This window comes from Mauremys mutica, chromosome 5, assembly GCF_020497125.1.
Source record: "Mauremys mutica isolate MM-2020 ecotype Southern chromosome 5, ASM2049712v1, whole genome shotgun sequence".
NCBI lineage: Eukaryota > Metazoa > Chordata > Testudines > Geoemydidae > Mauremys > Mauremys mutica.
In genome coordinates this window covers 118,625,965-118,651,694 of record NC_059076.1, presented here as the reverse complement: position 1 = coordinate 118,651,694, position 25,730 = coordinate 118,625,965, and the positions used below count along the sequence as shown (strand labels likewise).

Sequence of the window (25,730 nt, the reverse complement as noted above, 5' to 3'; positions counted from 1 at the left end):
CACCTGGGATTCAGCCTAATTGAGATGTTTCACCCCAGTGTACTCTGTGTATTAGTTTTACGATTTCTAAATTACTTGGCTTCATAACATCTCCTCATTTCTTGTCATTTCTTTTGGATGTGGAATATTGGCACCTCCAAGATGGACTCAATAGGCAGTACAATGCTATGACTGAAAAGTGAGTTTTTAAAACTTAACTTTTTTGATGTATGAAACTTAAGAAAACAACATGGTGTTGTTATAGGAGCAACAATACTTTTAAATCTTCCTTTATATTAAGAAAAGTATGGAAAGCTGTATGTAATGTAAAGAAGAATTTAAAACACAGCTGTTGATAAAAAGCAAGGAAGAGATTACTTGGAAGAACTGAATATATATAAATCAGTAGTTCTGTCTGATGTATATGCCAAGTACAAAGGGATTTATCTAGTTAATTTTCTGAACCATAAGCAATTTGTAGAGAAATGAAGAGGTACCAGAGAATTGAAGGGGGAAAACAAATATAGTAACCATCTTCAGATAAGGAAGAAAAGAAGATTTTGGTAAATCCCATCCATGCTTGTATTAGATAGTATTAAAAATATATGCTTCAGGGCCCAAGTTAACCACTAACTGCCTGGAGTTAGAAAGAAGCTTTCTCTCTGGGTAAGTTATTCCATGATTGTGTGTTGGGTTTTCTTTAAGTATCTGAACCTGACCAGTGGTTAGAGGCAGGATATATTGAAAAAGATGGATATTCTGATTTGCTAGTTGTATGTTTGTGTCTTGTAAACCTACATTCTCAATCCCTAGTAAAATAATGGGGGGGGGGGAACGAGAGTACTTGTAAGCATCTGAAGAGTAACAAAATATGAACAATAAGCAGCAGAAAATTATAAAGAATAAATAAGGCCAGCCTCATTTGGATTATAATGTAAAATTAGTAAATGAAGGGAATACAGTATATTTGATCATTTGATTTCTGAAACAGTAACACATGATTCAGTAGGGAGGGGGAGAAGGTATATGATCCAAGGATTGACAGACTTCTTTATTGTTAGGAAGAGCGTGTAATAAAGCACATTAATTAAACTCACAGGTGGCACCAAGTTGGGAGGTGGTATGGATAGAGATACAACACAATGGGACCGAAAAGCGTCACAAATATTGCTAGGGATAACAATATAAAATTCAAGCCAGTACATCTGGGGGAAGATATTAACACTCCCGCACATTCAGTGGGAGGGAGATAATACCAAAAGAGACCTTGAGGTTCTGGAGAACAGGAAATTAGATGATATTGTAGTGCAGTATGATATAATTTCTAATAATATTCTAGCCCAAAGGTGAGCTAGGTGCCTCACAATAAATACACTGCCCCATGTGAGATTGTGTACCAGTTCTTAAAATATGTAGTAAGAAGCCCAACTGCAAGGGCTTAGTAAGAGTCTAGGAAGAAGCTTCACAGTGAAGCAGAGAGAGACAGGCAAGTGGCTTTGGGAATAAGAGGTCCCATTTTCCTTAATTTAATAAAAGTCCCTTCTTCAGTTTTGAGCATAAAGCAACTTGTTCCGTGATTCTTTGACATTGTCACATGACTCTCTCAAAATTTTACAAGCTAAAAATACCCCAGGAAGAAGAGTGATAAAGAATGGGAGAGAATAGGGAGAGGAGGAAAGGGAAGTTTTGGGTTGACATGTGTACATCTTGTTGGGGGTGTGGGGGTGCTGCAGAGAAGTGACCAGTGAAGTTGGGTCTGATGAGGAAAGGAGTACAGAGGAGGGTTGATGTGGTGGGAAAAGGATGGTGATAAAGGTCATATAGATAAAAGTGGGTGACAGGGTGAGGCAAGGCTGACGGGTAAAAATGATTGGTGGCAACAAGGTAGTTGTAATTGGAGGTATCTGATGGGAGGGAAAGTACGAGTTCTGACATCAGGAGGACTGAGATGGTGGCAGTGTAGCTGTAAACTTATGCACTGTCTATTGCTTCTGCCACTTTTAACCTCAGGTTTGAAATAGAGGCATGGAGAAGGAGGTGGGTGGTAGACACTGCAGGTTGGGAGGCCACAGAACTTGGTGTCTGGTTAATAGTGGAGAGGCCATGGGAGGCTGGGCAGGCCGTGTCCATTACAGAAAAGTCCTATAGGATTTAATAGAACATTTTCTGTAGGATTTGTATATAAAAATTAAATTCTATAGGATGGTTACTCTTTTATTTCTGATATTCTATATGGGATCATATACCATGCTCATTATTTCTGTAGTATCTGAGTGCCTTCCAGGAGAACATTAAGCAGCGTGACTAACTTCTGTGATGTGTGGTCTGCCATCCTCTACCCAGGGAGAGATGTGTGCAGTGGAGTGTTTTGTTCTGGAATTTTTAAAATATGTAATGTAATATATATATTACATTACAGAAACTAAGGACCATCACAAATTTCACCACCTTCCACTCCAAGTGCAAGGCAGATTTCTTCGACCTTGCCTTCTTTAACATAACCATATAGCTCCATGCATATATTGTATATGCATATATATGCATATGCATGGAGCTATATGGTTATGTTAAAGAAGGCATGGTCGGAGAAATCTGCCTTGCACTTGGAGTGGAAGGTGGTGAAATTTGTAATGGTCCTTAGTTTCTGAGGGAGTTAACTCCAAAGTCTTGGGCCAGCACCCCAAAAAGTTGTCTCCTATACAGACAAGATTTACCCTTACTATAGCAAGTTCCATTTTGCCAGAGGAGCAAAGTTGTCAGCCATGGTCTTCATCTTGGCCTTGAAGATAAGGATGGAGACGTTGAACTTGGTTCAGTATCCTATGGGAAGCTTGTGTAAGGAGTGGAGATAGGTTTGATATGTTTGTGGTACCCACTGATGCTGAGGAGATGTGCTCAGTGTTCTCTACCAGCTGATCGCTTGGGCCTGAGTGCCACATGTCCAACAATACTGCATTGCCGTTATGCAGCCAAGAGATGACAAAGATGTGAATAACTGAGGCCAGGCCATTTTTTGCCAGGATGGGATGAGGTCTCCTATACAATTAGAGATGGTAGAAAGTGTTACTGGCAGATTGTGGTGTGTGATCACTCCACATCGGCAAGGAATCCAGAAGCACTCCTAAACTATGGACTGAATTGACCATTTGTGGATGTGTACCGTCAGCTAAAGGAGACTGCTCCCTGCCTGTAAACCCTTCAGAATGCTTTCCTCTGCAATGTGTCTTGCTTGGGTTGCAGGAATACAACATTTTTAAAAATTAAAGCCCATAGGATGGTTCTAAACCTTATAGAAAGATTATAATTTTCTATTCAATGTAGAGGATTTTTAGAGTGATTTTTATAGAAACTGCTACATTTCTGTAGCAGCCTATTGCTTTAAGTCCTATTGAATTCCATAGAGGGGTTTTCTGTCTCAGTGGCTCCTGATGTCCCTTCTGGTCTCTGTAGCTCAGTGCATTTTAGCACCAGAAATCATAATCCAGTTCTAGATTATGGATAATTGGTCACATCTCTTGGTAATCTGTCCCAATGGTTAAACACCCTCATTTTCAAAATTTGCATCCTATTTCCGATTTGAACTTGCTGACTCAGGGGTTTTTGCTTCCAGCTATAATACCATAGCAGTATGGTATTCCATTTTAAAGTGCGTCCTGCAGCTCTTGACAATGTATGCTATACGTCATCCAGTGTCCCAAGGCTGAGCTGAGTAATTCCCCATATAGAGACAGAAGGGGAGAGCTTGTAGATTCCATAGGGTACCTCTTTCTACTTCGCTCCCCTATGTGGTAGGGTTTTTGAGTGTCCTTCACTCTGGCTTGGGTTACTTAGCACTTGGTCTTCATCCTTGTGCCACATACCACCACGATAGAGATGCTACAATCACTCCAAAGCAATGTCCTTGATGAATCTCTGCTTTCTCATTCTCCATGGATTCCAGACATGGGAGGCCATTCTGCAGACAATGTGTGATTGATTCTCTTCCAAGAGCAATTCCTTTCAGCATAAAGCTAACTCCTTTGGAAAAGATCAAACAAAACAGCTTCTTTGACTGGACTGGAACAGCTACAGTTTCAGTGTGATCAATGTGGGTGTAAAACAGCATTTCATCAAAGGCTTTCTTGGTGGCCTAGCGACAGCTTATTAGAGTTCAGATCCTCAGCTTAATGCCTCAACCCTCAAGCTGGCATCGGCAAAGTCGCTGCTATGTAGGCACTGAAAACAATGTCTGCTAGCCAGAAACAGGGTAGAAGTGATGGACCCCAAATGAAGCATTATTGCAATACTGGACCTTTTGAAGGTAGTTACTGGGGAAGGACAAAGGTGAGAGAAAGGTGGCAATTTTCTATTAAATGTATAGGCATTTTAGAGTGATTTTAATAGAAACTCTTACATTTCTGTAGAAGCCTATTGGTTTAAGTCCTGTTAAATTCCATTGGGGGGGGGCAAGCTTGCAAACCTACAATATATTGATTTCCAGAAGAACTGCATTGCAATTTGGCTTTGACTGTCCAATAGCACACAATTAATTTCAGAATGTTTTCACATTTAATTCAGTAGGAAATTAGTGGGCTCAGCACCTTGCAGGATAGAGCCCTATGAAACTATGCATAACAGTAAAATAAAATTTTAAGCGAGATAACAATAGTACATGTCACATTAATAGAACAGAAGGAGTGTTATTCATTGTGTATATCTTTAGTTAGAAACACTAAGATCCGATCTTGCCAGGTGCTAGGTATCCTTTCATTGCCTCTGAAGTCATTGGGAGTTAATGATTCACAATAGCTTACAGGAGGTGCTCATCAATTTGCAAGGTCAGGGCCAAGATGCAATGTTTAGATAGGGCCCGATTCTGCTCCCATTAAACTCACTGAAAAATTTGTTGTTGATTTTAGAGGAAGCAGGATTGAGTTTTTACTGGTTTGATTTGGGGGGGTCAGAGGATAGAGGTGTTGGGAAAAAAAAGAGATGATAATTCATGCCTGTTCTAGCGTTGTTATTGTAATGTTATTAATTATAAGTCGGCAACATAGTCAAAAACTACTAGTTTCAGAGCATTTCACATACTTTAATGTATTAAGCTTTTCAGGATGGTTATTTCCAATAAATGTTCCTTTATTTCAGAGAACCCATGATTTAGTCATTAGTGGAGTATTTGATATTTCCTGTCCTGTTACATACAGTTAGAGGTTTATTAATTAAGTTCATGTAAGAAATCAAGTTAAGGCTCTGGGTGAATGTTAAAAGTTAAGAGTATATTTTACTTATGCTCTAAGTTTTGGCTTTAAGGTTTAGGGCATGTCTACACTACAGCCCTAAGTCGACCTATGTTAAGTCGACTTACAGCCACAGCAGTAATTACTGCAGTGACTGATATCCACCCTACCCTCCTTCTGTCAATGGTGCGCGTCCTCACTAGGAGCGCTTCCACCAACTGATATGGGGCAGTGTGTGAGTGGGGTGGGGAAGCTCGGAGCCAGGGCTTTCAGTTCTGCGCACCTCCATGGGCTCTCAGCTGGGAGCAGGGGGCAGCCACCTGAGCTTCTCAGCTTTCTGAGCAGGGAGCCTCTGGGCAGCAGCCCAGCGGGGAGCCAAGACAGTCAGGTTCTAGGATGGCACTGTGAAATTGACAGGATGTGAACTTGACAAGACAGTCAACAGTGATGTAAGTAGAATAACTAAAACAGAAGCTGCATTGCCCTAACTACACCAACAGAAGCAGTACACCTCTCGTGGAGGTGGAGTTATTGTATCAATGTAGTATGGCACTTAGATTGGTGGGACGAGGCTGTAGTGTGAACATTGACATAATCAGGTCAACATAAGCTGCCTTACGTTGACCTAGCTGTGTAGTGTAGATCACAATAATATTGATAATTTTTAAGCATTTTTCTATTTTTATCAACTTAAATTTTCACAATTCCATAGAAGTATGGGTTTTAAGCATCTTTTTATTTTTACCAATTTAAAATTTCACAGTTGCAGAAAATTATGGGGTGTGGGGGGATCGGACAAGAATTATTTAACGACAGCAGATGTTGATATAAAAAAATTGAGACCTTATAATCATTAAAACACAAATTGTCAACATCACATATCAAAATACACAAAGTAAACATCCTTAAATCAAACTCTAATAGTTCTGAAGCAGCATTTTTCTTAATTTGCTTATCTGTAAAGTTTGGTTGTTGTTGATGGAAGTGTGTGTGTGTGTGTGTACAATGAAATCAACATTTACTAACCTTTATCAATAAAAATCTAATCCTTTCAAATCTACTCATGCTATAAACTTTTCGATATGAAAAAATGTTGGAAGCTTATTGATGAGACTGCCTGTAGCTGGATCAATACAAAGATAACGTGGAGCATAGAGATAAGCTTTGTCCCTCATCTGCAGGGAAGATCGACATGTTTCTGAGATCCCAGCACAAGTTATCAAATTGCAGTCCGTCTGTATCTGAAAATATGACTAATCACATTAGAATGGGTGAAATTACAATAGTACATGATAAATAGTTTTATTCATTATTTTTTGAAGCTGATGAATATTTAAAAGTATCAGTTTCTTTAGTATAATTTAGCTAGCATTGCTTCTAAAGTAATTATGGAAAGGTACAAGCTTTTCTTAATCGTGTGTGATTTTAGTCCTGCTGTGTAGTCTGTCATATAACCGAACGTTCATGAATCTGGTTTGGAAATGCATTGTATGAACCATAGCCTCTAAATGGCTGTCGATTTTAATGATGATTGTGTCAAGTGTGGTCAGTACAAAGACAGTATGTTTACCGCTCTATTCACTCCCTGGTTTTAGTGGAAAGTATTGCTTTAAAAGTTCGTGTTTGTTTATGGTGTATTAAACTGTGGTGTATTAAAACTATGTTAAAATTACATATTATCACCGTGAATTCTCAGGGGTTTTCTTGGTCCTGCTTCCAGGCTAGGGGCTCTGAGGGAAGTATGCAAACTAGGTATTTCAGCAGTCAGTCTGCAAAGATCCAGTTTAGAGCAAGATGGAGTGAGTTGTGCCTCTCAGCCTTAGTGAGCAGTCTGTTCTCTCTCTCTCTGGTTCTTATGTGTTAAAGTTCTGGATTTGAAGAACTAAAGTAATGTTATGTTGCAGCCTTCCTGAGAATTTTAAGTTTTTATTTAACTTCTCTCTTTGTAGGCCTTGAACATGACATAATTATTTATTGAATTCTAAGTTGGTAGTCCAAAAAGTTGTCCTAAAGTGATCTTGTTTATCCAGGATGGCTGTTGCTGTTACTGTGAGAGCTCTGCTATTGTTTGAGTGATTCACATTTAGAGCCTGAGCCAGGGTCTGCTGAAGTCAATGGAAAGACTCCTGTTGACTTCAGTGAGCAATGGATCAGGCCGTTTGTGTGCTGTCAGAAAATAAGTGAAGCTGGTGTGCACATTCTGTGTAATAAAACATACAGACTGGAGATTTTAGTTTTTGGGGAAAGCTATTGCACTTGATTTAAAAATGACCTTAAATAGATGGCCATCCTCCTGGCCATTGTAATGGACAATAGCTCATGGTAGGAAACTTAAAAGTCTGACAATATATTGTATAGGATCATTATGGCAACAATGAAGTATTTCTAAAATTTAAGTTAAAGCGAGAGAAAAAGTAAATAGAAAAGAAATAGTTCAAGTCACGGTGAGGATTTTAATTATTTTTATAGACGATAAAACAACATATAACTTATATGCCTGATCAGTCTGGTTTTGACTGCAGCTCTGATTACTATGAAAACTTTGTTTTGATTAACAGATCCCAACAGTTCTATTGATTTGTTTTATTTTATCTTTCACATGTGCAAATGGCTTGTAAAGGGAAACAAAGCTGGAATCACATATTCTTCAAGTGTGTAGTCTGTGGGTTAAAAAAAATGTTTGTCTTTCAGACATTGTCCAAACCTAAACATATACAGATTAACATAAAAATGTATAAAACAGTCAAGGAAGAATGACCTTTTGCATTCTTTTGCCGAAAATCTAACTGTTGCTTTGGGATCATTGTTGTATCTACATGCATAAGCTAAAGATTTAATTTACAAAGGCCAGTGGACTAGAAGTTCAAATCAGTGATGTCCAGGGTGAAAAATACCATTTTTTTTATTGGCTGCTGCTGTCTTGACAGATTTGTCATCTTCAGTTTATAGTACATGGTTCCATGGATACATGAAACTGTCTCTTGAAATAAAAAACAATTTTCCCATGAGACTTAGGCCACTAAATCCAAAAGGCATTTTTGAGAATGGGATGTAGGCTCCTAAGTAACTTCGGCCCTCCTTGCTTCTTCTGCTGGCTTCCTCTCTGCTCAGTCATTTGAGGGTAAATGCTGTTTGGAAACATGTATTTCAAGACTAATTTCTCAGTTTTTAATAAATTCTCTTGGAAGCCACCACACTCAGGACTACTTTAGGTTAAAAACTACCCTTCACCTACAATATACGTAGAATACGACTGATTTTTAACTACTCTCTGTCTTGATAAATTGTTGCATCTGATTTATCCATGGGACCGTGTTGGTTTTCTTTTAACAAGATTCCATTAACTTTCTTTTTCCATCCCTAAAAAATAGCTATGATATATTTAAATCAGTGTGGGATTAGCCTCAGTTGTCAAATTTGGATGCCTAAATCAGCCTCTAGTTCTACATTTGGCCATTTAGATTAGTGGATAGGTGAATGAATACCCAATCTGAGGTCTAAGGTTTATTTTAAGCCCACATGCAGACCTGGGTGGCCTCACATGGAAGTTTGAAACCTGGACTTATTGATTATAGTCTTGGAAATAAATATCATCCCTATCAGCTACAGAAGATGCAATTACATATGGATAAAATGTAATTAGGGTAGACCAAGATATGTGATCTATTTCCAATAACGAGATATATAATTCTGGGGCAATATTCTTTTCTCTTTGCATCTATTAGGCAGATTCTTGGTGTAAGATGGTAGTGTTGGTGCAGTAAAATCCTGCTCTAACGTACCTGGTTTAGAACTTTATTGCATGCCTAGCTTTGGGTACTGCAGTCAGGATCACTGTTTATTCCATTAATAGTGGTTTTACTCACTTTCAGGGTTCATTTTTCTTTCCCCTGCTGTGCAATAACCTCATTCTAGCAGAAGCACCATGTGGTATGCATGTTTATAGTGTCATTCAAGAGCACAGGTCTTTGAATTCTCTGCGGCTCCGTAACTTTGCATTAGATTACAGACTCGTATGCCGTGACTATGTTGTGGCATTCATTGTGATGGAGATAGCTGGAGTGTGTTACTGACAGTGATCATGTTGGAATATATTATACTATGCCAAATATGCTTCTGTAGGGGGAAGCAAACTTACCTCTGGACTTTTTTCTGAATTAGTGTATAATTCCACATAGAAAAAGCATCACTGTTCATGCAACCTGCTGAGTGTTGTCATAATGAGGTTTGATCACAGTGTGCATTGATATAATAGGATATAATACTGCTTTTAACCCTTACAGTCCTTGGCCTACATTTTAAAAAGTGTCTAGTGCTTTTCGATGCCTCAGTTTTTAGGTGCCCAACCTGAAACACCTTGAAGGGGCCCAGTGTTCAAAAAGCTGTGAGTACCAGGCATCTGAAAATCAGGCCACTCTAAGGTGTCTCAAAATTAGTAAATGAAAACGTAGGCCCTAGTCTTCAGCTTTTACCTCTGAACTCTCACCCTACTGAGAGGAGGCTTTCCTCCTTCCTAGTTGCTACTCCTTTCTTCATCCCTTGAAGGAGAGATTATTTTTCACATCCTTAGCAGTAAGATGAGGATTGGTGGTCTTGTAGTTAAAGCGGTGGACCAAGACTCAGGAGTTCTGGGTTCAATTCCCTCCTCTGTCACAGACTTCCTATGTGAATTTAGGCAAGTCATTTAACCTCTCTGTGCCTCAGCTTCCCATCTATAAAACGAGCATAATACTTTAATGGTTTTGTAATTCTGAAACAATATGCACACCATAGAAAAAGCAAATAAGTTATCCACCACTCCATCAAGCACTGGAATGTTTCCTAACATTCCCCCACTACAAACAAAGAGGCTTCCTGATTCTCCATAATCCCAGCGCCACTCTCCCAATCTGACTCATCTCCCTAAACTGGTTCCAGCCCAAAGGGAGCAGTCAAGGACTGGCAGCTTGCGGTGATCGGGTCATATCAAGAAAATAGGCTCTGGCAATAGACTTTGGTGGAGGGAGTCAGGAGAAAATAGGATTCACTTTTCCTGAGTCATATCTTGCCATGCCTTGTAACAGCAAGAAATGATCAGCCAGTAGAGTGTCCCCTAGTGGTTTGCCAAAAAACCTGGAAATTAGTCTGTTTTACAGGTTAAAAGAAAATATGCAAGTTTCCTAAGGGTGAAAGTATATTAGATTTTGGCTGGAAAGAGGCCCAAGCTACAATGTTTGGATCCAGACGCAAACTTCCTCTAAATTTGAGGTGCTCAGATCTAGTTTTTCCATTTTATATCAAGGGCACCTGGGATAGTATGTTTTGGAGAGTCGGCATCATGAGCAGTCATGTTAAACCAAGTTTTATTTATTGTTATGTTCCAGGTGGGTAAACTGAGAGAGCGAATCCAGGAAGTCAAGCAAGAAAGAGAGCAGGAGCAGCACAAGCACACTGCCTACATCTCTGAACTGAAGGCTAAACTCCATGAGGAGAAAATGAAGGAACTCCAGGCTGTCAGGGAGCTGCTTATCCGGCAGCATGAGCAGGAAGTAGCTCGTATGGTAAAAATAAAAGACAGTGAAATTCAACGCTTGCAGTCTACGGTGAACGTGTTGCGGGATGGGGCAGCCGACAAAGTGAAAACTGCATTGCTCAATGAAGCCAGGGAAGAAGCTCGGAAAGCATTTGATTGTGAACGTATAAAGATGCAGCAGGAGATATTGGAGCTGAAGTCTGGTAAAAAGCAGCTTGAAGAAACTTTGAACAATATTATGCAGGCAGATAAAATGAAGGCTGCTGATCTGCGCACGGCTTATCAGTCCCATCAAGATGAGGTTAATAGAATAAAGCGTGAATGTGAGAGGGATATCCGCAGGCTGGTAAGCGCAATTAAACAGTAAATATATTTCAGTTTACAGCTGCTATTAGAACATTATTGTGTTGCCTGTGAGAGAGATTAGAGTTCGGTTTGAAGTGGCATATTTAATCGTTTGTTGTTTGGATAATAAACACCCTAGTCCCACTTCTTTCTTTTCCTGCAGCACGGAGGAGTATTGGCTTCACCCCAATCCACTAACCACACCCCAGTCTACAGCATTATATCCTGTCACATAAAGAGAGTGGAAGTACCAAATCCCTGCAGTGTGTTTCCGCTCAAGAGATCCAAGTTATTGGGTAGCTTTCTCTTCCTCTTTGCCTGAAATTCCTTTCCTTACAAGACCTTCTCTATTGAAGGATTCAAGATGTGTTCCCTCTGCAGAGCAGAGGTTCACTTTCTGTGATGGACACGCTAGCTATTTCAGATACGGCGTGCGTGCTGCAGCAGTCTGTCCTTGTGGGAACCACTCTGGCAGAGTGAAGAGAAGATAGTCCCTTCTGCTTCCAAAGTATTGCCCATATCACTCACTTTCTTAAAATAGCAAGGTTTGTTGCCCCTTGTCACTTGTTCTTGATACTCCTTTAAATGGCAGAGGTATTAGTGTGGGCCCAGGGTAACAGAGCTTTTCCTCCATCATAAAGTTCACCATAGGCAGCAGCCTTCCCCTTATGAACAAAACAGACGTAAAGTAATGTATCCAACCGTACTGATCCAAACCACTACATTTTACACTAGTGATACTGCAACGTTTGGGCAAATTATGACACAATAGTAGACTTACAGTAATATATAATGAAAAGGCCGTTCTATTTGGCATCATCATATTTTCCAAGTATGGAGTGTTGAGATTTGGTTACTAAAATGAATTAACTTTCAGTATGATGATAAGAATGCAAATACCGTGCAAGATAAATGATAAAAGAGGAATAGTCTCTCATTTAATGTTAAGGACATTCTTTATTTCACCTTGTGTCAAGACCAGAATTTGAATGGAGTACAAAACAAGAACAGGTTAGTCATTTTGTGCACATGCAGACATGCTCTCTCCCACTCCTTTAGATAAATGATGGCAATGACAAGCTACAGACAAATAACATTTTATGGTAGTAATTGCAGTCTAAGGCAATAAAGCTTATAATGCAGTTACTTTGTTCCTTAGGTAAATTGGTTATTGACAGGCTGTTGGGTGTTACAACTTGCTAAGGATGCTGTAAAGATTGTCAGGCCTCAGACTTTAGTGAGCATAATTACCCTTTCATACTTCTTTCCCCATCCCTAAAAATCTGGTAATCCTAAAAACAGGGCTACAAAGTACAGGAGTTGAAATCCAAATGATTGTAAGTGATCACATGGCATAGAACATGGAACTCTGCATACTCTGTCTCCATGAGAACACAAGGTTCTTGTTGATTTCTGTATCCTTGCTTGGGAGAAAGCAGATAAATAGTGCTAGGGGAGGGAGGACACAGCACATACTTCATGTGCACACTCCCTCAGAATAAAACAATGTTACATCTAACATCCTTGGCAGTGTCCTTTTTTATTATTTGAAGATCAAGTTTTAAATAGGCAGAATAGTAATAGAACAGAATCAAAGTCAGTGCTTCTGCAGGATTGTCTGAACAGTGACGATCTGACAACGATTATAGAAATGGCAAAAGCCTGCAACATTACTCATGTGTCATTTGTAACGTAACCAAAGAAAGCCCCACCCACTACTGATGGAGCCTCTTGGTCTGAGTGCCTTCCAGCCTCATGGTAGTTAAGATTCTGCAAACAGAATACCTAGTCCATCTTGCTCAGGTTGCCAACAACTGAAAACATCTTATTTATTGAATTACAATTAGGCCAGATTTTTACTAGCACAAAATCAGTTGGATAAGCTCTATTGAAGTATACAAACAAGACAAAACAGGAATTAGTGGCCTTTCTTAAATACTTGGCAGAGTCTCAACATGATATGAAATAGGTTAGTTCTTCTGAATGGGGTTAGTTCCATAGTCTTGCTTCAGTTTTTAGTTTAAATAGCAGCTCATGGTTGGTGGTGAATTTTTTTTTCTTTTCATTGTAATACTTCCTCCTAACTGTGGAGACACCCCAAATGCTTTCCCTTCTTCCATTTGGCAAAAAATAACGTTTGCCTGCCTTTCCAATGAAGGTCATCAGTCTGATTTGGGTGTGGGAGGATATTTCATTTATTTCCCTTTTTCTGCACAAGCATCAATAATATCAGCACAAATCTGAAAATGAGATTCAATTTGTGCACTGTCTGCTTTCATGTCTTGCTGTTTAGCAACAGTACAGATCACTGCACTGTAATAAGGCTCGCCCTCTGCCTTAGAGCCAGGACTGTCCTGAGAGTAAAGGATCAAACTCAGGATTCAAAATCTGACTGCCTTATAGTCATTTTAAATGTAACAAGGTACTGGACAAATACATGCTTTATCTTGATGAGAGTAAAAAGCTAGTCTCTCCATAGTTATTGCTGAGGCTCACTTCCAGTTTTCAAGACTGATTTTTGACACCCTCAAGTAATTTCAGTCCAAGCATTTGGCCTCCCTTGTTTGCAACCAGGAAAACTAATATGAAAGACGATAACACAGTATCCACCCATTATCTGTCAATCATGTTGGCTATTATCTGAAAACAAGCAGACTGTACATACAATAAAATAAAGCTGTATTCATTTTTTATTGAAGGTGTGGACCTTGCAAGCTGAAATGAAAATGAGCTTTGAAAACTGGATAATGAGCTTTCATATATGTACAGATATTATTAAAATTAAATTCTTCACATAAGCAATGCTTCTGTAGACTCCTACTGACCTATAAAAAGTACAGTCATAAAATAATATTTTAAAATAAATTCTGTATAAAACTTTTGCTCATATCAGTGTTATTCATATAATTGATTTCAGACAGGAGCAATAGAAATGTTTTCATTATTTAAAAAAAAAATCCTATGGCAACTTTTTTTAAAAAGCAGACATTCTCTTGCAAAATGTGGAATCCAAACACTGCAGCTCATGTTAGCTAATGTATGAGAACCTGAAAATGAATTTTACCAGAACAAACCAGAGAGATGAAACTGGAAAGTTTTTTTTTCATTGCCCTAGGAGAGAGAAATACAATGAGGAGACAATGTGAATAGTAATAAGAAAATTAGCTGCAATGTATGTATTTGTAACAATTTAAAATCGTATTTTTAAAAATGTTACCTAATACTGTATTATATCCCTCGTCTACATTATCTAATATATCTAAGTACTTGTATTTCCCCAGTTACCATAGTAGGTGAACAACATAAGCCTAAAATTAGAAATAACCATGTTTATACATAACTCAACTATCAAATATCTTTAGTAAAGTGAAAAATACAAGCTGCCTTCTCTGGAACTGTAGACTATGGCTCAGATTTTCAATCAGATGTGCACAAAGCCACGTTTGCACTTTTGTGTATATATAGCTTCAGTGTGGAAATCCTCTGAATTGTAGTTGCAAATCAGGGTTGTGCAGGCATGCATGCACCTACATGCGTAACCCCAGTGTGCATGTGTGCATTGGAAGTTTTGCATATCTAAGTTAAAGCAAAAGTAACCGTGTACTTTGCACATGCGTGTTTGAAAATGTCAGTCCAGGCTGAAAATCAAAAGGTGCCCTTTACCAGTATTGACCTTTGGATATTGACCTGATCTTGGGAGGTACATACCTGAGAATAAATGGTAATCTATATGTTAGACTAAATTAAGCTGCTTAAGAAACGCCATAATGAAAACAGGGGAATACAATAAGCTTAATTAAGGCCCAGTAGTGTTATAATGGTTATCATGAGGCTTAGCAAGGACTGGCATTTAGCATAAATTAGCATAAGTATTTGACCTAATGTCATTAGGTTTGTAGGAGCTTTTGCAATATGTAGCTTTTGATAAACAAGTACAGCTCAGAAAGACGAAACAACAGATTTTGGTGGGATTTTAGTATATGTAATCGTGAATTTAACCTCACTGATACACTAGAAATATTTATGCACATGCCTGGTGTCAATGATTGGAACTCCAGTTATGGTTTCCCAGACAGCTGTACATGGACAAAAGGCCAGAAAACATATGATCCCCAGGCATGCGTGGTCAGGAAAAGGGGATATAAAATATGGTGTTTGATTAACCTTTAGTTGGGACATAGGGATGACAGAATGGCTGAAGTCTTAGTACTCTCAAGCCCACTCATACTGCTCTCCGTGTACTGTTCTTCCCCTTTTCTCTTCTAAGGGTATCCATAAGGCTGTGAGTATGCACAGTGTAGGGGGTTGTTTGGTTATATTTATCTTGCTTTATTATATTTTTCTATGAGTTCTATTTTACTTGTATATTTTAAGTATTCAATAAAGTCCTCATGTTTCTGTGCAATTCACCAACCTCATCTCTTATAATAAATATATGTAGTTGCCTGAGTAACGAACCCGTTATTAGTGACTTGTGCAATTTGCACCTGACATTTATCAAAAGCTACACCAGAAAGAAGTCCACCAGCCTGTTAAAGAGGAAAAAATACCAATTTAGTTTCCAGATTGAGCTCTGCATTAACAGTCACATTTCTAAGCAGTTTTTCCTGCATCTTTCAGTGCACACACGTACAGCATGGATTGGTAGTGGAGAAACTTAATAGAACTTAGATTAACACTGAAGACAAAACGTTCTGTTTACTGAATTGATTATACAGCAGATTTTACTAAAATTAGTGTTTTACTCAATCTAAACTTTTCAATTATTAATTTTTAAAACATGTATCTTAGTTGCTCTTGAGTGTCAACTAAGGCTTATATTTGATTGACATACCGAATTTTAAAATTCGGTACCAAAATACTCAGTGAGATGCACATTTTGTATTAAATCATTCTACGCCACTACAGCCAGACACTTGATGAGTTTTGTAGCACAATCCAAACCATTTTTGTTGACTGTATAAAGGAGATTACCATTATTATACTGTATTAGTTGGAAAGAACAAATACAACTTCATTCATTGTGACTGTGGGGATACAGCTACCAGCAGGACCCTTATTAGACAGAACAAACCTCTCTATGCTTTGTGTTAAAATACACAGTGGATGCTTCATGCTGCCTCCTGTGGAAAATAATACAAAAGATAGTCATTACAAATGCATTAAATTGATTTTGTCACTGATTTTGCACTCTGTTCATTTGCTGTACTATTTTAGTAAGAGGGAAGCTGAGTATTGGTCAGTTGCACTTTATGCGGTAATATGCATAAACTTTGGGACAAGTTAGGCACACAGTTCGCGTGCGTGTGTGTGTTGAACGAATGAATGAATGAATAAATGTTCATTTTTTTCTGTTCCATGCTGAAGGTAACTAGACTTTAGTTTGTTTTTGAAAGGTATTGTAATTCCTTTAATAGAAAAGCCCATATATAGCCAGAGTTTACAATTCTTTCACATGCAAAACTCCAGTCAAACTTGGTGAGTATTATGTGCATGTAGTCCTACTAATTATCAAGTCCCGAAAACAGCTCTGATTAAAGTAAATGGAAAGACTTTCACTGATTTTGATGAGAGTTAGATTGAGCTCACAGGGCTTGATTTTCCATGGATTGAATCAATGGCAAAGCTCCTGACAACTTCATTGGACACAGGATCAAGCCCATATTAACAAAGGTTGGAATATTGAACATTAAATGAATTAGGATTATTTGTTGCTACTGTATAACCATATATTCTAATAACCTCACAACATTGGTTGAACTGTAATGTGATATTACTTCACCTTCATCCCAGTAAGGAAAAAAAATCTTTGTTGCTGTTAACTGAATCAGAGCAGAAATAGCTTCTTTTCAAGAGCAGCACTGATCAGCTGTGTGCCTTTGAAGCTAGATGGACAATTATTAAATATCCTTATTACCTCCAAGTCCAAAAGACGTAATTATATGAATTAGGAAGAACTTCTACTTCAGATCCTTTCATTTTATTTTTATATTCCCCAATTGTATGTTTTCCAACAAACAAGAAGATATATAATATAAATTAATAACTTCAGCACCTTCACAGAGAGTAGAGCTGGCCAGAGAAACTTTGACAGAACCTTACAGCATCAGAATACGTAGTTTTGTCAAAATTGAAATGTATTGCAAAATCAGGTAGATTTTTCTGGAATTTCATTTAGATGAAAGAGGAGGAAAAAAGTTCCAAAAGTGTTGCAACATCCCTTTTTTACATTGTCAGAACAAAAAATTTAAAATTTGTATTTTGAAATGACTTTTTGTTTTTATTTTTCTAGTTTGTATTCTATTATGCATTATAATACAAACTTGTACATATAAAAAGTGTAAATTGAAGTGAAGTTTCTTTATTTTGTCAAAATGAAACCTTTCAATTACTTGAAACAAATAAATAAAATTTTAGAATTTTCCTCTATGGCAAATTTCAATATTTTCAGTTTTCATTACATTTTGTAATGAATCTAAATTTCAAAATCTCTAAATTCTTCCTGAAATGGAACTGCCATTCTCCACACAGCTCTAACAGAGACTACTGCGCTTGTCTGTAACAGCTCAGAATAACATGCGTATCTGTTGCACAAGTAATCAGAATCAGTTTAGAAACTTTTGTGTTCTATCCAGTTTCTTAAAGGGATAAAACTCTTGTAGATTGATACAATGTGTTCAGAGAAACCTTTTCCCCTTCTGAGCTCTCAGGTAACTATCTTTCTTAAAAACAAAATAACACAAAAACACCACTAGCAGAAGATTCAAAGAGTCCTGTGGCACCTTATAGACTAACAGACGTTTTGGAGCATGAGCTTTCGTGGGTGAATACCCACTTCGTCGGCATGCATCTAACGAAGTGGGTATTCACCCACGAAAGCTCATGCTCCAAAATGTCTGTTAGTCTATAAGGTGCCACAGGACTCTTTGCTGCTTTTACAGATCCAGACTAACACGGCTACCCCTCTGATACTTAGCAAAAGATTAACTCTCCACCAGAAACAAATGTTGTGTTTCATCCTAATCACCTTCTAAGAAAATACTCCAGTCTCCTAATTTTAGGGAGCCCAGCATCTTCACATTACATGTGTTAAATTGCACCTTTAAGGTACTGCCCACACTGATGGTTGTATAGAGGCACTTTATTCCTGTAAAAACTCCAGGAGTATAGGGGGTCATCAGCCACTGCACCATCTTTTGACAAGATGCACTACGCACACAAATCCTGAATGCAGCCTGCACCACTGCCTTTGCAGAGCAGGGAAGGGGCTCCTCTTGGCATGTTCCTCTCTCTGAAACAAGAGTGCTGCACTCAAGATTCTTGGTCCCTCTTGGTGCAAGGGCTACAATTTTGCTTTGCCCCTGTACAGGAATACAAGGGGGTTTGAAAGGGGAGGCTCCCATGATCCACCCCAATTTATGCAGTCATGCAGGGCTGAGCAGAGTGGAGTCCCTGGTGTACTGCTCAGAGTCTTTCCCTTAAACATGTATGCCTCTCTGTCATGCACTGCTGCTAATGTTAGGGAAGCCTTCTGCTGTGGATCTTGCCATCTGTTCCAGAGACCTTCTCACAGTTACATTCCAAGACCTTCTGCAAAGACCTTACTTCCTCATTCGGCATTTCATTGTTGCAATTACTAGTTGTCTAAACATTCTGAAAATTTTTACCCTTCAGCCCAGAAGCTAAAGGATAAAACATTCCACCATGACATTTTTTATCATGAACCCAGCAGATCCAGTTGCAAGCTCCTATATTATAACTTAAGCATCCCTTGTTTATTCTTAGCATTCACACATAACACTGTCAAGACTGGTAGGCCAGAAATGTGACTCATCTTTCATGTCTCTTTACAAAGTATGTAATTCTTTATACTTCTTTCTTAATAAAAATGAATGAAGTAATGAATGAAATCCTTAGAATGAAGTATTTTAAGCCAGGGAATCTAGATAGAAAACTCTTAGTTTTAAAAGTTTCAGTTGTTCTTCCTACCCCATTTCATTTTTCCCTGCCATGATCAGTAATAGTTTGGGTTTCTCTAACTTTGAATATCTTTCTCAGTGAACATAAGAATTGCCATAATATATTGGAGCAATGGTCCATCTTTTAGTCAATATCTTGTTTCTCACAGTTGCCAGTACCAGTTGCTTCAGAGAAATATGCAAGAATCCTTGTAATGACCACTTGGGGAATAACCTGCTCATAGGGAAGTTTCTACAAAACAATCAGCATGTATACTCTTAAAGCATAAGAGCTTATATGCCATCTTAAAAAAAAAAAGGGAGCGGGGGAGGTTAGGAAAATTTTGGTTAAAAAAAATTTAAAGCACTGCATGACTTGTCATTCAAGTCACAAAGGGACTTTTGGGCACTTTTAAAAATGTAACTGTCCATTTTTTATTGTTCCTAGATCTTGGCATTAGATGCTCTTATTTGTATTAGCAACAAAGCATGCTTTAAATACATCTACTGTAGAGAATGTCTGTTTGTACAGTCATTGACCAGTTCACTTCCCCACTCCATATTTTGTGTTCACAACTCGTATTTTTAGAATCATAGATGGCAGAGGTGAGAGAGACCATTTAGGTCCTCTAAGCTGTTCCCTTGCAACATAAAGGATATTGTTCTTTATTAATTCCTCCTTTAAATGCTTCATCTGAAATCCACCTCTCTTCTTTGGGAGTCTTGTCCAGCAACTAATCCATCTCACTGTCATGGTATTCTTAATCTCAAGGATGTAATATAGAGAAACATTTGGCTTCTGGGAAAAGCACTGTATATTCTGTTCTACAGTTGCTTGGAGATTGCTTTGAGATGGATGAGTAGAGAGGAAGATGCTATACTTGGCAGTGCAGCTGCTGGCTTTTTCCACTTTGAAAAACTGAGCATGTCACTGTCTTGATAAATCTAGCTTTTGATTCTCTGGTAATTTGTCTTTCAACTTTTAAAAGTTCCTCTTTTAAAGGTCTCTTTCTTAATCTTATTGTTAGCCATGCAAATATGAGATATTTGCCAAAGGAGATCTTCTTCAACATGGTTGTACTGAGTCTCAATGTCTGAAAGATGAATATTGTCAAAACGTTCATTTCTGGTTGTTTCTTCCAGTGTTTGGAGGAAAATACCTGTTTTTAGAAAGCCAGTTTTGATGTTGACACAGACTACTAATGCCATCTCCTCACCAAAATGATAAAAGTAATTGCTATATTTAACAACTAACCATTTGACAATGCAACAAACACGCTTTAAATATAAATTGGCAATGATATTTTAGAAAACTGTAATTTTAACCAGCTGCACAGGATTTACTCTAAAATTACATTATGCTGTGATTCTGCACTGATATACTTCTGCAGCCACTGGTGGATGGCCCCTCTTTTCCCCATAACACTACTTTGGGGGTCAGGGTGTGTAATAGGTTATAGTTATCAAAATGAGAAATTTCAAACCAGTTTGAATCCGATGATGCCTCATCTCTTCCCTGCCTACAACTGTTATGTGCAAGTGCACTATACACTGTTGTGTAAACGAAAAGATTAGAATAGTCTAAAGCCTTTGAATGCCATTAGAATGTGAGCAATGGTGAGTGCCTATAACATCCTGTTATGTGGCTTAGTTGCAGGCATCATTCTTGATCTGCCAAACTGAAAAAGTGTCTTTTTGAGCTCAAAATCTAACTGCCCAGTTTGGAAAGAATCTTGTCAGTCATGTAATGCAACCAAATTCAGAATCCGTTCCAGTGAATGAATGTTACTGTAATGGAACCACAGATTGTGGCTCAAATGCTCAAGCATTGCAGGTTTTTTCTCGTGGGGAGAGAGATGATGCTTACTCATTTGCACCAGCATAAAGCAGGAGTAAGTCTATTGAAGTGAATAGTGTTACAGTCATGTAAGGTAGGTATAAGTGAGATTAGAATCAGGCACTTTGTCAAAATGCTTTTGTATTTAATTAGCATAGTACCTAACAAAGTATCCAAAGAGATTAAATTCATTATGGTTAAGTCAGTTTAATACAGGAATATGTTCTTTTTTTCCCTATTAAATGAAACCTGCACCATGCTGCCAGCAGGTGCTGCCTGTAAATTCAGTGAGACCAGCTCTGGCAAGACCACTCCTGTGCAAAAGGGGATCCTCCAGTGGCATAGAGTTGGCATGCCCAACCCTCTGCTGCTGCCAGAGGAGTTGGGAGTGTCAAGACCACACCTAAGCCAAACTGTTTGATGGATACAGTTCGGGCTCCCAGAGGCTTTTATCAGCCGATTTATGTCAGAGTTGCTAGAGGATTGGTCTAATTTATGCTAAGTATTGGTTGTGCACACTTGTACATGACTTGTATGTGTGCTCATGTAGCCAAGATCTGGACTACTATATGCAATGTCAGAGGGCAACACTTAACTTTTTCTTCACAAGGGTATAGGCTATGTTAGACTGAATGCACAGTAGTCCCCATGGCAATGCGTTAGTCTTTGTGTATAATGGGGAGACAAGTAAAAATGGAGAAGTCTGCTGCTTTTTGGTCAGGGTGAAAGGAAGGCAGAAATCTTTGAGACAGTGGTGAAGGCAGGTTGAGGCTGTGAATGTGAGGAAGCAGCTATATTGCATTACTTATGTTGAACAGATCAAAGGTGAAACTCTTCATTTGAGGAAAGGGGGGAATTGAATTTTGACCTAAACTGCTGAAATAGGATTAACCTGTCATTAAAAAATATACTGCATCAGATATTTCATAACTCTCCCTTCGTAAAGATAGAAATGAAAGAATCCAAGAGAGGAGAGTTGGATACAAAATGCATATTTAAATGTTTTTCTTAATATAGATTCACCCAATAAATAGACACACTATTCCTTCACCATCAAAAGATCCAATTTGTCTGTCTAAAACCTTCCAAGATAACAATAGTTTCTCTTCCATTATTCCATCCTCAGATATGTTTCTTTTTTAACATGGAGCTACTGTTGCTCATAGCAACATAAGACAGATGGGTATCTAACTGCAACTGTTCCACTGTTCTGTTTGTTTATGAATTGAATTAACTGTGCAAGATTACTTAAAATCTTCCTCTTCTGTCTCTTTGTGGCTGTAATGAAACATGCATTACAGCATGTGTAGGGGTGTGTGTGTGTGTATATATATAATTTTAATACACACACATATATATATATATTAGTATGTGTGTATTAAAAAATAGGTTGCCCATACATTTCCAGTCTAACAGGTCATTTCAGTTTCTTGTAACTTTATTGAAGTTTAACTTTTTTGACTGAAATGTGATTATTTTTGCTTGAAAGTTTCACCAAAATAGATTCAGTTTTTAAGCATGGAAAAAGACGGGGCTGGAGGGAAGCAGTTTTTCTGCTTAACACCCCTCCCGCTGGTCCCTCGCCACACACCCCAAAACTTCTGTTGCTTCATGGAACTTCAGTTTTAATATGTGTGGGCTCGTGGAATATGATTTGTGAAGTTGTACATGGAAAAAGACATGGGCTTGAGTTTCTTCCTCAATGATTGTATGTATTGCATAGAACAGAGCATTCGGCTGCTGTTTAGCAAATAGCAACACATGCCGAAACGTCTTTTCATTTTTCTTTTAACAGCTACGAAATTGCATTTAAAGTTTAAATTAAAAGAACATTAGGGTTGTAAAGTGAAGCGCCCAGAAGATGGCCATTGCTAAAATTAAGGCTTTCCATGCAACTTAAATTCTTCCTCCTTATGCATATGCATTATGTTACAGGGCCTGATTCTATTTTCTGTTGCATGGGAGTGGCTCTCATTGAGTTCAATGGGAACAGCACCTGTGTAATTAACAGCAGAATTTTGCCGTCAGTGTTTAGTTCCATGATCAGATATTATTTTCCCATAGGACCACTGCCGGGTTCAGTGCACTTGATGGATGGTGCTCAGTGAATAAGGCAGCTGTTCAATATTTTTGTTATTGTTGTTCTTTGTTTCCCTGCTTCAAAGATTACACATCATACAAATCGTTCCATGAATAAGAATTTTTTCTTTTGAGAACCCTTCCTTTTTGCACTCATCACCATAAAAGCTGAGAACCTTAGAAACATTAATTAATTTGTCCTCATGCATTTAGTGAGGTGGGTAAACTGAGGCACAGAACAATTAAGTGACTTACCCAGAGTCCTTTAGGAAATCTGTGGCAGAGGTGGTGGTAGAATCCAGATCTTCTGGGACCGGTCCAGTTTCTTAACAACAAGCTTGTCCTTCCTCATATCATGGATCATGTCTCCATTTGCTTCACAGGGTCCAACTTCTGTAGTGTCTGAAGTAAGATACCAGCCTGAGTCAGTGCATAGCCTTGCCTCATTCACTGGAACTGAGTAAGGCAAGAATCCCTAGGCAAACAAATAGTCTGTGATAATGTAATAAAGAATTTATTGCAATGCAAACGTACAAGGCACTAGTGTTACAATTGCAAGGACGACTTTAATTCTGGCATTTCCTGACTTTTGAGCACTTGACTGTTTAAGGTTAATGCACTCTTAATGTAGGATTGGGATAAAGAATATGTTACATATGATATGACTTAATGGACTTAATTTGGGGTTTTCTAATGATCCCATGGATTTACATTTGAAGGGAGGAAGGAAATGAGGCAGTAAACTGAAAAAGAAAGCATGTAGCACATTCCCAATAAATATATGGTACATTGTTAGTGTACATGTTAAGAAATCTGTTTCTATAGTAACTAGTGTAGATTGCCACTTCCCCTAGTGTTTGGAATATTACCAAAGTCAATTTTGCTGATGCTGTGAGGGGCACATCAGTGTAGGCTACAGTAGTTTACTGCTGGTAGTACGCTCTGTGTGGTTTTGAGATGCATGAGCAACGCATTTGGGTAACCATAGATAGGATTTAGGGAAACGTTTCTCCCTACCATGCTGAAATAGCGTCTCATCCATTCAGAGTGCTGTGATATAAAACATTTTCTTTTTCATTCTGTTCAAAGACTAATCTACATTTTAATCTTATCACAAGGAGCAAGAAGAAAGGTAGTTAGGTATGTTTCTGAATTTTGGATTAAATGTACACATTTTGGTTTAACAGCGTTTTTGTCTGTGGATAGAGTCGTCATGTCTGAAATTCACTCTTCGAGGGGCAGCAGGAGGCTGATGTATCACTTAAGCCTCAAAATAAGGCTTAGTTGGGATTTAAATGGTACATTGGCTTCCTCCTGGCCCTCTGCACCACAGGTGAATATCTTTCCCAGAATATAGTGACGAAAGGTTCTTTTTTTTTGTCCAGAGAAATTATGCATCCTCAAAGAGAGAGCATTTTTCTCTTTGTTTTATTCCTACCTCATAATAGGACAAGCCCCAGAAACCTCTCAGACTCCATCAGTAGGTGGCAAATTATATGAATTTATTTATATTCCCATTTCCAATACAGTCTTGTGCAGCAAAGTATTTGCAAGGTTTCTGGCTCTTTCCTACTGGACCAAGCATGAACAGGCATCTCCCTTCCTTGAGAACTCAGTGCATACGAGGCTCAGCTAGTCCAGGTCCTCCCCCCTCACTGCCTTCCTGAGTCTTCTTTTATACTTCTCATCTGATGGCTAATTGGTTCACTAGCCTGGTCAGCTAATTAGTTGCATATCCCCAATCAGCCACCTCCAGGGGAGCTGATTGGTGCCTAAGTGATCAGAGTGCGGGCTCATTTATTAGCTTCCAGCACTTCGTTACATAGGGCCTACTCTAACCTCTATTGAAGTAACCATTGATTTCAATGGGCATTGGATTGGGACCTTAGCAAATGGAAGACTGACGTTTTCTGCAGGAAAAAGAATGTTTATTTCAGGTAGCTGCAGCTTGATTTTAAAGTCACAATTAGGTGGCCACTGTAGTTTTGAGAGCAGAACTTTCTTTTGTGGGTCTGTTTTGCTGCCTGTTGTAAATACTTGGAGATGTTACAGAAGTTTCTCTCTGGCTCCATTTTCTCGCAGATGGATGAGATAAAAGGCAAAGACAGAGTGATTTTAGCTTTGGAAAAAGATCTTGGTGTCCAGGCGGGCCATGCACAAAAGCTGCTCCTTCAGAAAGAAGCTTTGGATGAACAGCTTGTCCAAGTAAAGGAGGCAGAACGGTACCATGGTAGCCCGAAGAAGGAACTTCCTCCTGGAGTAGGGGATATCACTGAAATGATGGGAAGCCCGGTAAGAGATGCAAATGGTCTTCCTAGGTCAGTTACTGTATCTGCTTTCATAGCGTTTCCGCATACTCTGAAAACATGGAATTGTGAGTTTTGTTTAATTCTTGCCAAAGGAGCATTGCACTGGTAACAGCACTGTACGTTGCACTTTTGTGGTAAAAATAACTCCACTTTTTTGAGTATCAAAAACTCCACGTCTCTTGAATTTTGAAGAATGTTTAAAACATTTGAATTTAGACCATTTAAACTGGTAAATGTGGCCACAATGTGAGGTTATTACTTGTAATTGCTGACTGATTAAGTGTGTTTCTCCAATTGCAATGATGAATCATTTGTTTCCTTCAGACATTTATTTATTCTATGAATCTGAACTATTCTATACAATAACAGTAGACATTAAAAGGGAATTTGTACTTATTCTTTTCCAGATCTATAAGGTGCTATCTTATAAATATGTTCTGTGCCGTACTATTAATTCTGGCATGAGACTGATATAGTTAGTACAAAGCAGTA

At 38.4% G+C, this 25,730-nt stretch overlaps 1 protein-coding gene across 1 annotated transcript in view; it reads left to right on the top strand.

The window, feature by feature from the left end:
• JAKMIP1 (janus kinase and microtubule interacting protein 1) overlaps positions 1 to 25,730 on the top strand; it is a 206,087-nt gene that overhangs the window by 142,482 nt on the left and 37,875 nt on the right. The window contains exons 5-6 of the mRNA XM_045018166.1: positions 10,562 to 11,056; positions 25,012 to 25,221. Of these exons, the coding sequence (XP_044874101.1) occupies positions 10,562 to 11,056; positions 25,012 to 25,221 (705 nt within the window). The remainder of the gene's footprint in view (positions 1 to 10,561; positions 11,057 to 25,011; positions 25,222 to 25,730) is intronic.